The sequence below is a fragment of the Culex pipiens genome, chromosome 1 (genome assembly GCF_016801865.2).
Source record: "Culex pipiens pallens isolate TS chromosome 1, TS_CPP_V2, whole genome shotgun sequence".
NCBI classification, from domain to species: domain Eukaryota; kingdom Metazoa; phylum Arthropoda; class Insecta; order Diptera; family Culicidae; genus Culex; species Culex pipiens.
Window position 1 is genome coordinate 131,982,078 of NC_068937.1, and position 15,803 is coordinate 131,997,880.

Here is a 15,803-nt window from a genome sequence, read left to right on the forward strand (position 1 = left end):
TAGGACAGAACAGGTTGCGATCTCTGCGGTGGGTTGGGCACCCTGGTCGTAAATCTACGCTCTCGCGTGAAACCGCGTTGTCCGCGAGATATGAGTGCTAGTGTACTTTGTGTGGTAGGAAATTAGAACAGCGTCTACCGGGGGTGGAGTCATGGAGGTCGAAAAGTGTATCACGACGGTGCGGCCCGGGGGACTTTGAAGGAAATCTTCTCATCATTCATCGCGGTGGTGAAGATCCCAGGCCCGGATCCCCGAGCGGCGGCGGCGGTCGTCGTCGCCGATTGAAAGGTCGATGGGAATGCTGCTATATATGCACAATCACGAGCGCGGGCTCTCTAATGCGGAGATCGCCGAGGAGGTGACGGCGCGCGGAGTTACTCCAATTTTTATTTATGTACATCTAGGTCTGCATCACGAATTGAGAAATATCACGGGTGCCTGTTTTGGCTACGGAGCGTACTTCCCCGGGACGATTCGCCCCGGGAATACATGACAGTAAAATGGAAATAACATTTCAATTCAGAGTTCCGCGGAGGTTCCCGGCCGTGGCGGTTTTTTTTTCGGTTGGTAGCCGAAGTCGTTGTGACGGGATGTCGCGCCCGGGTAGAAAACATTCTTCGGGGCGGCGGAGGTCCCCTCGGTTCTGAGTCCCGGACTTCACGACAGCGAGACTGAGCGACATTCCCGCGCCCGCGAGAGAATCCGACCGGAGGTTCCCGGGGATGCAAACAAAAAAAAATCCGAGGGGACCCAATAGAGATAATGATAAAATCGTGTTTTCCCAAGATCTGCGCGGCACTTCCAAGCTCTGACCATTTGTGGGTTTGCCGCGGTGTCCCAGGTGCCCTCGCCCTGTAGTGACAAAAGAGGAGGTAGCGGCGGAAAATAGGTGATGAAAGTTGGCGTTTCTTCGCGCAGAAAGGAAGGAGAAACAAATTACGAAATATTAATTAATTTTCGCAAGTCTCCAATATCCCTCATGTGTAGAAAGGGGGTGAGTCGGTGTCGGGAAAAATGGACGGATGCCAATCCGACGACATCGGAAGAGATGCACCAATCAATGACAGACGGTGGGAACCGCGCGGGTCCTCGTTACCAACCGGAATCCGTGCAAGCCGTTTGGCGGTACCTTAACCAGCGAGGTGACTCACGCCGCCAGGAATTTCTTGCCATTAGGCTGGCCCATTATAGGGGTCTCGTTCGGAAGAATCGAACCTCTACAATGTTGAATCGTGTTTGTTTGCTCATCGCGAGTGAAAGTGTCCCTTTCTTGGGGAACTTCCCGCGATAGCGCTGACCAGCTGATCGGCCATCGAAGTCGAAGCTACTATAAATCACGTCCGTCACACGGAGGGAACCTCGCCGCGCAGAACAAGATATATGTGAACCGATTCTTGGCGCGCGCGCGCGCGCTCGCTCTAGCGTAATAATTTATGGCGCGTTTGAACTCTGCGAGCACGATAAGGGGCCGCGCCACGACCAGGCTGGGCTGCCGTTTTAGGTCGCAACCGCGGCTCGCCGGGGTGTTTTTGTTTTTCGGGATGTTTCTACGGTGGTGTATTAGCGGGGTACTCTTTTATTATGGACTCTAGCTCTGTTTGTTCGGGCGTGATTTGGCAGGGTTGAACTCTTTATACATTTTGATTTTTACTTACACAGTAAAAAAAATCTGTGTGAAATCGCATGCAAAAGCATGCACATCACCTTTGTGAGCAAAAGCATGTAATATTGTATGAGAAAACGTGTACACAAAAAGCATGTACAAAAGAAAAATAAATAAATTTTGCACACCTCAAAAATAACATCAATCTGGTGAGAGTCATATCCAGATTACCAAGTCCGCGCCCCAACCATCTCGGCTATCTCGCCGCTGTGAATTTAGTTGGATCAACACCGATGTAGCTGTACGTTCCCCATACATCGCATACAGTTAATTCAGTATACGACGTACGGGACACCTACTGGTACATCGGCGTTGAACACAGTTTTTACAAGACGGTGAGATAGCCGAAACGGTTGGGGCGCAGACTTGGTAATCGGGATATGACTCTCACCAGATTGATGTTATTTTTGGGGTGTGCAAAATTTATTTATTTTTCTTTTGTACATGCTTTTTGTGTACACGTTTTCTCATACAATATTACATGCTTTTGCTCACAAAGGTGATGTGCATGCTTTTGCATGCGATTTTACCATCGGATTTTTTGCTGTGTAGGGTTCGAGAATTGTTTGTAGAACAATCGCCCCAAGTTTGAAGGTTAACCTTGAACAAGCGATCTCTAACTCGTCATTTTTAAAGTTGATGCCAGTAAAAGCTTCAGTTTCTTGAAGGTATGATAGATTGGGACTCCCTGAACACGCTTCAATTGAATGAATTGTATACTACTCATTAAAGCGGCCAGGCCTACTGCGTTGCTTAAACCGAAGAGAGTTTTTTTGTGAACGGATCACATTTCACAGAAATCACAGGGGAGGAAGGATGCGTGGACATACCGCACCGAATGCTTTACTTTAAACGCACATAAAACAGTGGCTACAACCCTGTCGCAATCCAAACTTGGTAGGTACGCCTAGCCCCGAAGCAGATTCCAACGATCAGAACCCGTGTACACCCAAGTACACGGGGATTAATGTACTGCCTAGTAGAGTGTGTTTGTGCGCGAGCCCCTTGCGAAGATCACAGATCGAAACGTAATGGTAAATTTATGAGTTTGAAGTGGCGGCTATTCCGGTACGGTACACACAGGTTGGACCTTGCGCGTTCCAGGGCGCCGGGGGTTCCGGAACGAAAACTATCAGCAGGCATGTCGATTAATAAATAAAACGTATCGGGAACAATAATAGGTACACTTGTCCGATAAACAGCGGCGGTGAGGTGGTGAGGTAGCAGACAGGGCCGGATGATGCATCGACCGAGCCCGCGTGGAGAGTGAAAAACTGTGTCACGTCCAACGCTCATCACGACCTCCAACTTTCCCATATTTTTCTCTAAAGAGCGTCCCGGGAATGTGGGTCCATTTACAACCGGAGGTCAGTGGCTTAAGCGTGCATATCTGGAATTGTTTTTCGCCGCACTTGGGGCTTTCTACAGGTAGATGCAGCGCGACTAATGATCAACCTTAACGGGTTCATTATCGCGCGCCTTTTCCCGGAGGGGTCGTATTACAACAACGGCCTCCCTGAATTAATTGCTGGTTTTGAGATTTATGGCCGTTTTCGGGTGATGCATCATGTGGGGATGCTTTTTTTCGGGAGGTAACCAATTGAACGGTTCACACTTGTCCGAGACCCCCGGGGGAGGGGGTCACCTCGTAGCCAATTCGTGCTTATTTATGTACACTTCAATGGGCCGCACGTAACATGGCAATAAATTTCGAATCCAGCACCGTCGTCATCCAAGGTAGAGTCTTTAGCCCTTTAGGGCCACCGGCAAGGTACCCGGGTTCGGGATGTAGTATGTCTCCGTCGCGACCTCCCCACTTTCCACACCGGTACAGGGGAGGGGAAATTCAATTGGAAAACGATTTTAATTATCCTGTAATGGTGGATGATGCTGCTGCAGCTTCAGCGGATCTCGGTCTCGGCTGCCGTGCCGTTGGAATCAAAGGTCACTCCCGAGTGGGAGTTTCACAGGGTTCTCCTGGGAACCTCGCGGCACAAACGGGTGGTCATCCCACGGGACAGAGCCGAGCGCGCGCGCTCAACTCCATAAAATCGCTAAAGCGCACTATCTCTAATTATTTTACGATTAAGAGACGGACCCCTCCGGTGGGGCTGGAGGTGCCCGCGGAGCTAACACAGCCGAGCTGCTTTGTGGGGTCTTTCTCTTTACGGTTAGCGATTAAAGAAGTTAGCTCCCCACCCTTCTTGTGTTACATCTGGACGGAACCGTTGCGAGCGTGTCGTCAAGGCGCAGACAAGCTGGCGACCTCCGCGCCAGATGCAACACGACACGGAACGACGTCGCTTCTTTAACCTTTCCTGACATCATTTATCCTCATTATCGATTTCCCATCCTGTCTGCTTAAAAAGCCATTTCGGCTTTGGACGGCGGACTCCCCGACGACTTTGTGTGACCTCGAATCAATCACCTGCGCGGGTTCCCCCCAGAAGCCTAATGATGATTGAGTAATGGGGCCCCGAAATGTGGGTTTAAGATATCGGAATTCGCACAAAAAAGGGTAGCGCCGAAACAAAAAAAATACCTGGCAATTTGTCAGAGTTGGACGAGAACAGCACGCAGAGGCCGGTTTCGTAGTTGACGGACGAGCAGGAATCGTTGCTCTGGCAGGCCTCCAGACAGTCGGTCAGCATCAGCGTTCCGGGGATCGAGTCGAGCAGTTTGTTCGGCGCGGAGAAGACGTAGCTGTGAGGAGCGGGGAGAGGGAAATAAATGTGAAATTGGTTAATTGTCTAATGTCGATGAATTATTTTTGTTTACTTTTCATGAAATTTAATTATTTGCTTGATCATTCCAACATTTGATTTCATCAAATCATCGACAAGTTGATGTGAAAATAATTATGGACAATTAGTCTTCTCTTTTATTCAAAAATAAATAAATATCGGTGTATCGTTCTAATCAATTTCTCTTTTTCTTTCCAGGTAAGAATAAAGGAAACTCTACAAGATTATTTTATTGACATCTTATGTGAGTATAAAATCAAATTTGCAAAATGCAAAGTTTCTCATGGGTTCTGCTGAGGGCGTCAAATTGTTTAAGGAGGGCGGCTTAAATAATTTAATTTAAAAAAAAAAACTTGTTAGTCGACGACTTACCTCGACTACGTCACTCGATTATCTTGAAATTGTTTCCAATCAATTCGGCGTAAAATATTCACGATCAGGCAACTCTGACAAAAGTAACGGGAACTTAGCTGGGATTTATGCAAGGCCAGTTAAAGTTGGTTTACAAGTACTTACGAACCCTGTTTTCTATAAATCATTTAATAGACACTTGCGTAGACACAACCTTGTTGTTTTTGATGATTATGATTATGCAACAATGCCATGAGATATCAAAGCTTTGAGTTGTTATAATTTTTATAATTAAGATTTTCTGAAAACCTGGAAAAAACTCCGGAATTTTGCTGACAAACCGAGATTTTTTTATAAGCTTAGTTATTTTTTCTCTAACATTAATTCACTTTTTTTCTGCAGAAATATTATTAAATTTTTCAAAACGCAATTGACAGCTAAATGAATGCATCTTTTTGCCTTCCTCACCTTACTGAGAAAGGCTATAAAATCACTCGAAAAATGAACTTATTAATTTAACCTTGTAGACCCACCTTCACGTATACATATCGACTCAGAATCATGTTCTGAGCAAATGTCTGTGTGGATGTGTGTAGGTGGGTGGACAACAAAATGTCACTCGATTATCTCCGGACTGGATGAACGGATTTTGACTGTATTAGTCTCATTCGATCCATCTTGGGGTCCTATCTCTATTGAAAATCAGCAAGTTTAGTTAAGTACTTCAAAAGTTATGCTAAAAAAACGATTTTGGCGTATGTCCGGAAGATTGTAAAAAGGGTGTTTTTTGCAAGAAAACCTACCATGTTATAGATTTCAGAAAGGTATTAAAAAGACCTTTCCAATGAGCCCAAAACATTGAAGATCTGACAACCCTATCAAAAGTTATTAGCATTTAAGTATTATTTATACACTTTTTGGAGGCCGGATCTCAGATATTTCAATGAAAATGATGTCAGGGTCCCTAATGCAACCCGTCGTTAGTTAGATAATTGAAATACCTTTCAAATGAGCTTAAAACATCGAAGATCTGACAACCCTATCAAAAGTTATAAGCACTTAAGTGTTATTTATACACTTTTTGGAGGCCGGATTTGATAGAAGTATTGTCTGAATCTTCCATGCGAACTATCGTTGGATAGGCTTTTTATCAGATCTTGCTGATGAGCCAGAAATATTGAAGGTCTGCTAACCCTATCAAAAGAAATGAGTTATAAAGTTGATTTGTTAAACATGTTAAGGGGGAATGTTGCTATTTTTACTAAATGTATTGACTTTATGAATGTAAGGAAGGCACCAAACACCTGGATTAAGTAACGTTTTTATTAAAAAAAAACGTTAAAATATTTATTTACAAATATTTCATGATATCATGCAATTTTAACTGTAAATAAAACAATTGACTGAATATTTTTTTTATCTTCAAATTATTTTAGGAAAACTGCAATGTTTTTTTTAATTTTTTTTAATATATTTATCAATTGATGATGAATCCTTGAGAAAGTAAATGCAAACATATTTGTTGAAAAATTATCAGATTTGGGTTTTAATATATTTTAGACAAAGTTGTTTGATAATTTTTTAACAACAAACTACTTTTCAAAACGTGTTGACTTTTTTTTAATGTCAAACATTTAAACAATAAAATTTTCTTATCTTGCTAGTTAAACTTTTTTTTTTTAATTTTAAACTGAATTTATAAGACATTTTCTGAAATTTTGTTTTTCTTAGTACTTAGTTTTTCTGAGATGGCAAAGCTTGATCATGAGATCTTGTTGATTTAAAAATTTGATTCTTCATCTAAAAATGTGTTTAAAAAAAAGGTGAATTTTATATTTATTTTAGTTTGGAAAAACTGTTAACAATAAAAAATCTCAAGCTTCATGGAAGCCGAACAAAAATAGCTTCGTTTACAACCGGGGCTTGTGAAATTTAGAAAATTATACTAAGAAGTGAATATATTGTGAATATATATACCAAATGTATTCCTTTTAGTCTCGGGGAAAATCAAAATTTGAATTTGAATGAATACATAATTTTCATAGTCGTTCAGGAATTTTTCAAAAGTAAGCTACCTATCGAAAAGTGTTGTGCTTTTTGGTTTCAATTTCGAACATTTAATTAGTAATGTTTTCTTATCCTGCGAGTTAAATGTATTCAGAAAAGCTTGATCAAGAGTTCTTGTTGAATTTTCAAAATGTGTTGTTTGGAAAAACTGTATGTCATGGACATAAAACATCTCAAGCATTATGGCAATAAGGCTATTGGATTAAAAGCCGAACAAAAATTGCTTCGTTTACAACTAGGGCTTGCGCAATTAAGAAATCTATCCTACGAAGTGAATTTACTTATCCCAAATGTACCTATACTGATACTCCGGTAAGATTAAAAAATGTAATTGAAACAATGTTAAAACTTTCCGAGAAAATTCCTTTTGGTATCGGGGGAATCGAAATTTGGTAGGAATCGGTATGATTTCCCAACTAATGGATCAGTTTTTCTTAGGAATAGAAATTTAAAATTTAAAAATTATATCCAAGTTTTCATCAAAATTTGATTAAAAAATTTCAGCTGTTTGTGAAGAAATTTAACGTATTGCGAGGAATAAAAATTGCATAAAAGAAAATGAAAGCCGATCTAGCGATTTTATCCAGAATGATAAATTTTAAATTTTATATGAAATTTATGTTTCTGACAAAGTCCAGACCACGAACGTGTGACGTATTTTAAGACCACATGGTTTATGGATGATCCCTAGGGTGACAAGAAATAATGAAATTTTTGGAAAATTCTTGTAGATACCCCCCAATTTCACCAAAAGGTGGTGTTAAATATTTCGGACTATTGTCAAGTCATATGTAAAAATGTATGATAAACAACTTTGTCGAAGACGGCAAAACGATCCGTGTTAATCCTGACGAGTTATTAGCGATAGAAAGTGACCCTTAAACCTTTACCGATTTTGCTCAAAACTTTCACAGCTAGGTACTTATTTTTGCCTAAGGAATCGAATCAGGGGTTATCCATGAGGTCGATTTTTTATTGTCACCCTAATGATCCCACATGTTAAATTCAAAGACATTTTTATTTCTTGCTTTAGTCTGTCGCAATTGAATTATTCAAAACTATTTTTAAGTAATTAAATATTTATAATATAAATCTTGAAAAAAGTTTCAATCAACTATTACTACTCCAAACACTTACCCGGTAACCAGCTCGAACGCCACAAAGTCCGGATCGCAGTCCTCGTCGGTGTACTCGTCGATCATCTGCGAGCTGTTTTCGGAGCTTCCGCTGCCGGAACTGTTGGCCGTGTCCACCTCCGTCGAGCTGGGCGCGGCAGCGGGTGCCGCCGACGTCGCCACAACTGCGGCCGGTGGTTCGGCCCGGTCGTACGCCGGATCCGAGCCGCCCGATGCCGTCGCCAGGTTATCCTCGAGTGGGGCCTCCGCAGGCTTCGAGATGGGCAGGTCCAGTCGGGAACGTCGCTTGGCGCCCTCTATACTGAGCGCGGACGCCAGCAGCAGACACGCTAGCAGCGTCGAGTGTAACGATCTTGGCAGCATCTTGGAGTGGAGTTCTGCGGAAAGGGGGAAAGGAGCAGATAATTGGTGTGTTATTAGGTGGAGTCCGCAAGCAATCAATTTTAAATTTGTCAACCGGGAGTTGGGAAGAAACTGGAGGGGTGCAAGTCGTCATTACGCCCCGCGCAGTTGCGATGATGGAGCAGCGTTGATAATTTCCCGCGCGCGCTCTTTGCGAGATGATTCATCGATTCAAGATCCGCCGAGGCTTGTCTGTCAAAGGACGCGACATGGCTTGTGAATCGCGCCCACTTGAACACACGGTAGTTGGTTGGTACCGGGGACAGTCGTGAGAACCACGTTTCCGTCCGAAGAAGGAGGCGTACATTAGCGGGCTCAGCGTGGAGGATGACTTGAGTTGGAGGCACCACTCCACGAGGAAAGTGGGATCCCAAAGCGGGAATAACGAGGTCACTTTATTAATTATGAATGGAACAGGCCCGAGACGCATCTTCGTGGAACCCCCACGTCATGTTTGTTTTGCCAGTAGAAACGAACAAAAATTAAATCATATTATTGGATCTATTCCGGTAAGGTCGGACGGACGCCAAAGAAGGGAGCGTCGTCGAAGGCAACACGTTGTAGGAATGTGGTCCGAAGCCGTTGTAGGCGGCGTGCAAAACTACAACCAGAATAACAAATTTCCCGAGATGTTGTACAAGTAGCTGTAAGGGATAAACTTTTGACATTGAATATGAGATGTGAGCGGGCGCGCGCTCGCGAGTGGATATTTATGTGCATAAATACCGCGAGAAATTCCCGTTCGAACCCGGGAGGTTTCCCCCAAAAAGGAACCCCGGCCACTGCCTCGGCCTCAATTAGGGCCTCGTTATCTGCCAAGTATTGTTTCATCCTCGGAAGCGCAGCTTCCATGACCAGTAGCAATTTATTTTTCATTTTTTCCCCGCCAACTTGGACAGAAAACCGGCCCACCCCCCTACAAGTCATTTGCAAAAGGCCAATTGCGCGCGCCTGGGATCTTGTCCTGTGAGGGGTCCCTAAACGGCTAATCCCAACAGGTCGACAAGATCTTCTGCCAGAACAAACGAGCGAGGGCGCGCGCCCGCGCCTTCTCCCTAATGTTCTTCAATTCTGTCTCATCGCGGTGGAAAAATATGTAAAAATCGATGACCACCAAGCGATACATAACATGTGCTGCTTCTGAAAGCTCACCACCGGCGGGGGTCGGACCATTATTAAATGGTAACCTGATACATCTTCCTCGCACGGCCGCCGGCGTGTCCACGTCGTACCATTTCGGGGACCTCGTTAGTTCTGACTAGGTCCCAGAAGCAACAGCCCAACAGCTTATAAATATTGTACTGGTAGCAGCAGCGGTGTAAATATTTGTGTAGTTTGTGGCCAATTTATGGCGGAACACTGCAGGAACGGTAGCCGCAAGGTGGCCATTTAGGAGCGCGGAACGTTGATTCTGGTGGGAGGTCGGCTCTTGTCAAAATTGGTGCAGGTTTGGAATGCAGGTTTCCTTGCCCCATTAGGTTGAAGATTTACAGGAGCTGATGTTGTAATGTCTGTTAAGAATGTTGGAGGACACTCGGTTTGCATAAAATTAAAAGTTGTTATCTATTATACTTCCTCGAAAAATTGAGTGTCACCTTAGTTTCCCGAAGCTTCTACTTCTTTTTTAAAGTTTCTGAATTTTAAAAGCATAAAAAATTTACTGACCAAGGATTCCAAAAGTCATTTTCAGGAAATAAAATTATATTTGAAATCCTTGAAATAAGCTGATAATTTTCCAAATAATTTGAATTTGTATGTCGAAAATGCAAGATAACTTCATTGTCTTCATTAAAAAAAAAACTAAAATATGTTAATTTTTAATTGAATTTAAAAAATATATATATTTTGCAAGAAAAATAGGTAAAATGTGTGGAATAATTTAAAAATTAGGCCATTGCAAATACTGTTCAAAGTTGATGTCGACCTCAGTCGAAATTGGCTCAAAAATCAAGGGGAAGATTTTTTTAAAGACCTTAAAATTTAAATGCAAATTTTAGTCGAACTAACTCAAAACTATTTAAAATTAATTTTCTGCTCTGAAAATAGTGTTTAAGCATAACTGAACCAGTTACAAAATGTTTTTAATTATTAAAAAAAAAATGTTTTCTAATTACATTGCTCATAACTGAAAACATAATATTTTTTCAGTGTGGTATAGTAACCTGGATAGTAAATTAGCTTATATCTGTAAGCCCATACATCCAATTGAAATGTGGTCAAAGAAAAACTTATGGGAAATTGGACGAGCTTTCCGGTAAAAATATTTTCGAGACTGAAAAATCAAGCCTGTCATATAGAAATTGCCAAAAACCATCAAAAAATCTATTTTTTCAAAAAAAAAAAAAATTTAAAACCGCTGTAAATTTACAAGGATTGGACTTAGGACAATGGTCAATATGGAGACTTTTATGTAAAATTGTCTGGAGAATCGACTCTCTTATTCGGTTTTTGAAAATTTTGATGTTTAGAGCACTTTTGAAAAAAAAAAACAGTTTCAGTAAATGATTTTTGTATTTTTTTAGGTGAGTTGCTCCAACCTGCATTTTTCGTGAGTCTTTTCATCTTAGGCTATTTTCAAAAAAATTTGGACGAAAAAAAATCGTGGGCTCACCTTCAAATTTGACTTTTAAATTTAAAAATCAAAAAATCTCATAAAAGTGGATTGTTTTTTTCTTTCAGTGTATTTTTTTCGGAAAGCCCGTCAAATTTCCTACAAGTTTGTCTTTGACCACTTTGTGATACGATGCAACGGTTTCGAGATACAGCAATATTTAAATTACGAAATACAAAAATATTTAAAACACTTACGCCCTTCTCAAATGTTACTTTCGGGTACAATTGGCTCCATAGACACAAAAATTGCTTATATAAGCATAGGATAACATGTCTACAAAGTTTCATTGAAATCGGAGTGGGTCGGGTACAACCGATTCCCTATTTGACATGGAATTACTCTATAGTGAAAAAGCATACGAAATTTCGCTTCGATTGATACCCATATTGCAAATTTTGAAAATTTGAGTATTTTCGAAAATTTACGGTATTTTGTAAAAAAATAGTATTTAAAAAAATATCTAATAATGTGAAAAGCATAATAAAATTTGCTTCGTTTGATACCCATATTGCAAATTACGAAAATTTAAGTACTTTTTAAAAATTACGGTATTTTGGAACAATTTTTAATTTTTATATTTTGAAACTTACCACCTTTTTTAAAAAAATTATTCTTAGTGAATAAAAATGGCGATAACGACAGAACTATCGTCATCGAGCCTCGATAATTTTATCATTTAGAACCTTGGTGTCTTATAAAGGCTAAAGAACCGTCTGAACAATTTTGGGCCATTTTGAAATTTTGAATTTAAACTTTCTTATGGAATTTCTGAAAAAACATGTTACTATACTTTTTGCCTCAGCATTATAAAATTAACTTGAAATTTGAGATATGCACATTTTTCTCGGTAGAAGAACATCATCATAAAGCTCTAAAATTCTGTCCCCGAATTGATTTTAGAAGAATGTTTTTCAAAAAATTATAGACAGGTACAACGAGTCACTTTTTACTAATTCTGAAATGATTTTTTTGTTAAAAAAAAAGTAGAAAATGATTGCTATTTTCAGTACCACAATTTGTTTTGAACAATCTGATTCTTTGATCTATTTGGTTATTTTGCAAATTTAGTTTTGTCTAATCATAAAAATTCAACATGCATGCTTCGTCGTCATAAAGCTTGCGCAAGCTCACTTTTCCCGATCGACAAACTCACAAATTCACACGTCCTCCCACCAGGCTTGTTACCCTCAGGGAGGGGTTACCCTTTAGGGTCACGTGTTAACAAGCCCTATACGACCCGTCCCAACTCCATCAAAACACCCATTTCTCGCCGGATTCAAAATGACTCAATTGCGGCTCCGTTCACAGGTCGTACCAGACCTCTGCCTGACTCGTCATAAATTCATCCTCAAATTGGCCTTCCGAACCTTCCCTCCCATCAATTTGCATCGCCGCGGTGGTGCGAATCACCTCAGACATTGTAGCAGTCGTCGTCGATGACGCACCTCTCGATTGGCACGTCGTCGAGCTCTCGACGTCTTCTTGAATGAAGTCTTTGGACTGCTGCTGCCGCAGCAGCACTAATCATAATAATTTCGCAATGAAATTCATGACTGTTGTCGAGAGGGGGGGACCCCCTCTTGAGGCGGCTGCAAGGAGTCGCATTCAGCCGTCAATTTTCACCCCTGGTGATGATCGCGTGCAATTGTCGCCCCGTCCCCTCTGAAGGAGGGGCAGGCGAGGTTGGTGGGGGGTCTTGCGCCGTAACGTGCCATAAATACGCGCTGCGATTTAATAATCGCGCCCGGATGATAATAGAATAATGATCGCCATGGAGTCCGCGAAACGCCACGGAGAAATGGGAGCTTTCGTGGAAGGTGAGCGAGGGTGGTACCTGTCTAAGGGGGTGACTTTGGACCAGTCGAATGCAAACGAAAAAAATATGATAGATCAAACCCAACACCTATCCACGGTACAAAACCTCCTCGAAATCAGCCAGAGTTCAATGCCTATCATAGACGAGGCAAAAAATAAAAACAAATCACCTCCAACAATCGCTGGCCCGCGAAAAGTTTAGCACCACCTCGTCGCTTGCAGCTCTTCGCGAAACTTGCACCGTGCACGAAATTTTCCCATTTCCATTGCCCCAAGAGTTCGCTTGAGATCCTCCCGAAGACGCCAAAGTTCGCGATAGGGTAATTGAAAAGCAAATATTTGCATTCGAAAGTGGGGAGGGGGATGTTATCTCAGGCTGGCTCGCTGGACGACCATTTCTTCCCAGCGGATCAGTCTAGATTGCGCGGGTGTGATACCTCCGCCTACGCGAAACTTTCCGGACTCCCGGAGGGCCATCGTGATGACGGCGGAGCGGCTTCTTGGGAAATGTTCGCTCCCTTGTAAGAAGTGGGTTGACGCGCGCGGTAGCACTTCAGCGCGCGTCAACAGGCTCGCCAACATCTCAGTTTTCGTCGTCGATAATAGTCGCAGCATCAGATATTCAAACGCGTGGGTTGGTCCGTGGAATTATTTTTCGATACAATCTATGCGCGCCGCACCGTCAAAATCATTATAATTGAGGCAATTTCGGATGCTGCCGGGGCAAGTCATTGATCCCCCAACGTTTTGGAGTAATTTCGGTCAGTTGTGTTACATCATCGCGATCGGAGATTATGACACTCGTAAACTTTCACTGCAGCGCCTAGTCCAGTTCGAACATAAATTAAGGAATTATGTTTCAATCGTAGCGATTCGATACAATTTGACTAATAAAATTTAACGATAATCTGGACAAAGCTGTTCAGCAAGCACAGGTGTGTGGGCTGGCGACCAACGGCATCGAGCCAGGTAGTCAGAGATAAGGCCGCCAGTTTTTCCGAAACCGAAATCTATAAAGTTATAAATAAACCCAGGAAATTAGAAGTTAAATGTTCATCAAATTTTAGTGTTATTCCCAAATGGATGTTGCAGCGACAAAAACGACCTGCCTAAATATTTACGACGCAGTGATCGTAAAGTGGCTTCCCTCATAACAATAATAATGGTAATAGCTTCTAACCTTCGAATAATGAACCCTGCTAACAGCTATTGAATGGGTTTTATGGGGCTATTTGATGTCACTTTAATAATGTGGGACATTTGCATTTCGGGGATGACATTTTTTGTGGAATGCATAATCAGTTGTCGGTAAAAACATTTTTTTTATGGGAAACAATTTTGGTTTGTTTTGCTGGTCGAACATTCTTACTTTAAGTTAAGTACCTTATTTAAAAAAAAAAATGTGGAATTAAATTTGAATGAAATAAGGAACGAGATTGCTTTAATTTTTTTTAATGAAAAACGATAATGTGCAACATAAAAAGAATTTAGATTTCAAGTGGCGTATACTCCAAAAAGCCATAAATCGGAAGTACAGTCAACACAGTAAATAAAGTCATAGTAATATTACTTTTGGAGTGGGTAAATCTTATATGTCGGATAAATTTGTAACCGCTAAAATGAGTAAATTTTGCAGTCTGAATTTAGGTAATATTACGTGATAGAAGAGGAAGCATTCTTATTTCAAACCTTTAAAATTTACCCAATTTTTGACTGTTTAAGAGCCAACATTTGTAATAATGATGAAATTTAGAGACAACATATTAATGATTGGAAAATTTACACGGGAGAAGGATACAAAAACAATCAAAAATCTTTGAATTACTTTTAAAAAGTTCTAAAAATATAAAAAAAATATCAAAAAATCACTCAATTATTTTTTAAATATTACAGTTATTTTAGTCTAAAAAAATTACATTTTTAATTTTCTGGAGTAAAACGTTGTTTTCAGTGTAGAGTTCGTGTATTTTCAATGAAAAAATATATTTTTATACATTTGTTGCCCCTGATTTTCTGAAAAATAAATTAGATGGAGGAGGTGTTCTAAACATTTTTTTTTTTAATATTTTTGAATAACATTTTTACACCTTGAAACAATGCAAAACTCACCGAAATCAATAAAAATAACTTTTGAAATTTTCAGCGAATTGCTCATGTTTTAAAGAATGTAAAACGCTGAAATATTTTTTTTATTAACTGCTCTTGTTTGAAAGAATGGAAATATCCACCAAAATAATTTTAAAAACCTGTCAAATTTTAAAAAGTGCTAATTATAATTGAATTGAAAGCTCAAAATTAAATTAAATATTCTCGGGTTGAAAACTCAAAATACTACAAAAAGGATTTTAACAAAGAATTACTACACAAATAACTGTTCATTTTGGGAGAATGTCAAATTGCTTAGAAATTATCAAAAGCAATCTCTGCAGATAAACGAAAAAGGAATAAAAAACAATCAGTATTCTAAAGTTCATGTCTTTTTAATGAACAATTAATATCTTCATACATATGTTTTTGCACCCTGATTTTTTGGAAAAAAAAATAGAGGGAGGAGGTTTTTTAAACATCTTTTTTTTTAATAATTTTTTTCTTTGCTTGAAACAAAACTCACAGAAAGCAACTTAAAAATTGCTTTTGAAATTTTCAGCGAGCTGCTCATCTTTTGAAAAATGAAAATGTTGTTTGTATGATTTGCAGTTGTTAGAAGGAATGAAAAATCCACAAAAGATAATTGAAAAAATCTTGTCAGAGATTGAAGAAAGCTCATGTTAATTGAATAAACTCATACAAATTAAATTAAATCTTCTCTGGTTGAAAACTAAAAAAAATACAAAAATACATATAGCAAAAAATTAAACAATTGTTCGTTTAAAAAAAGTTAAATTTCTAAGAAATAATATCATTGAAAAAATAAAAATTGCACGGGACAATTTTCGGGAAATTGTCTGCAGTCTCTTTCATTTCCATTAAAAAATTAAAATTTTGATTGGTTAAGTATCAAATATTTAAAA

At 40.1% G+C, this 15,803-nt stretch overlaps 2 protein-coding genes across 4 annotated transcripts in view; one reads left to right on the plus strand and one right to left on the minus strand.

The window, feature by feature from the left end:
• Nucleotides 1–15,803, plus strand: part of LOC120431584 (autophagy-related protein 16) — a 128,012-nt gene that overhangs the window by 37,707 nt on the left and 74,502 nt on the right. The window lies entirely within an intron of this gene.
• LOC120431567 (uncharacterized) overlaps nucleotides 1–15,803 on the minus strand; it is a 137,830-nt gene that overhangs the window by 23,402 nt on the left and 98,625 nt on the right. For both annotated transcript variants that reach the window (XM_039596678.2, XM_039596684.2), the window contains exons 4-5: nucleotides 7,963–8,338; nucleotides 4,206–4,366 (exon numbers count right to left, since the gene is read on the minus strand). In XM_039596678.2, coding sequence (XP_039452612.1) covers nucleotides 4,206–4,366; nucleotides 7,963–8,324 — 523 coding nt within the window. In that variant the 5' untranslated portion in view covers nucleotides 8,325–8,338. The remainder of the gene's footprint in view (nucleotides 1–4,205; nucleotides 4,367–7,962; nucleotides 8,339–15,803) is intronic.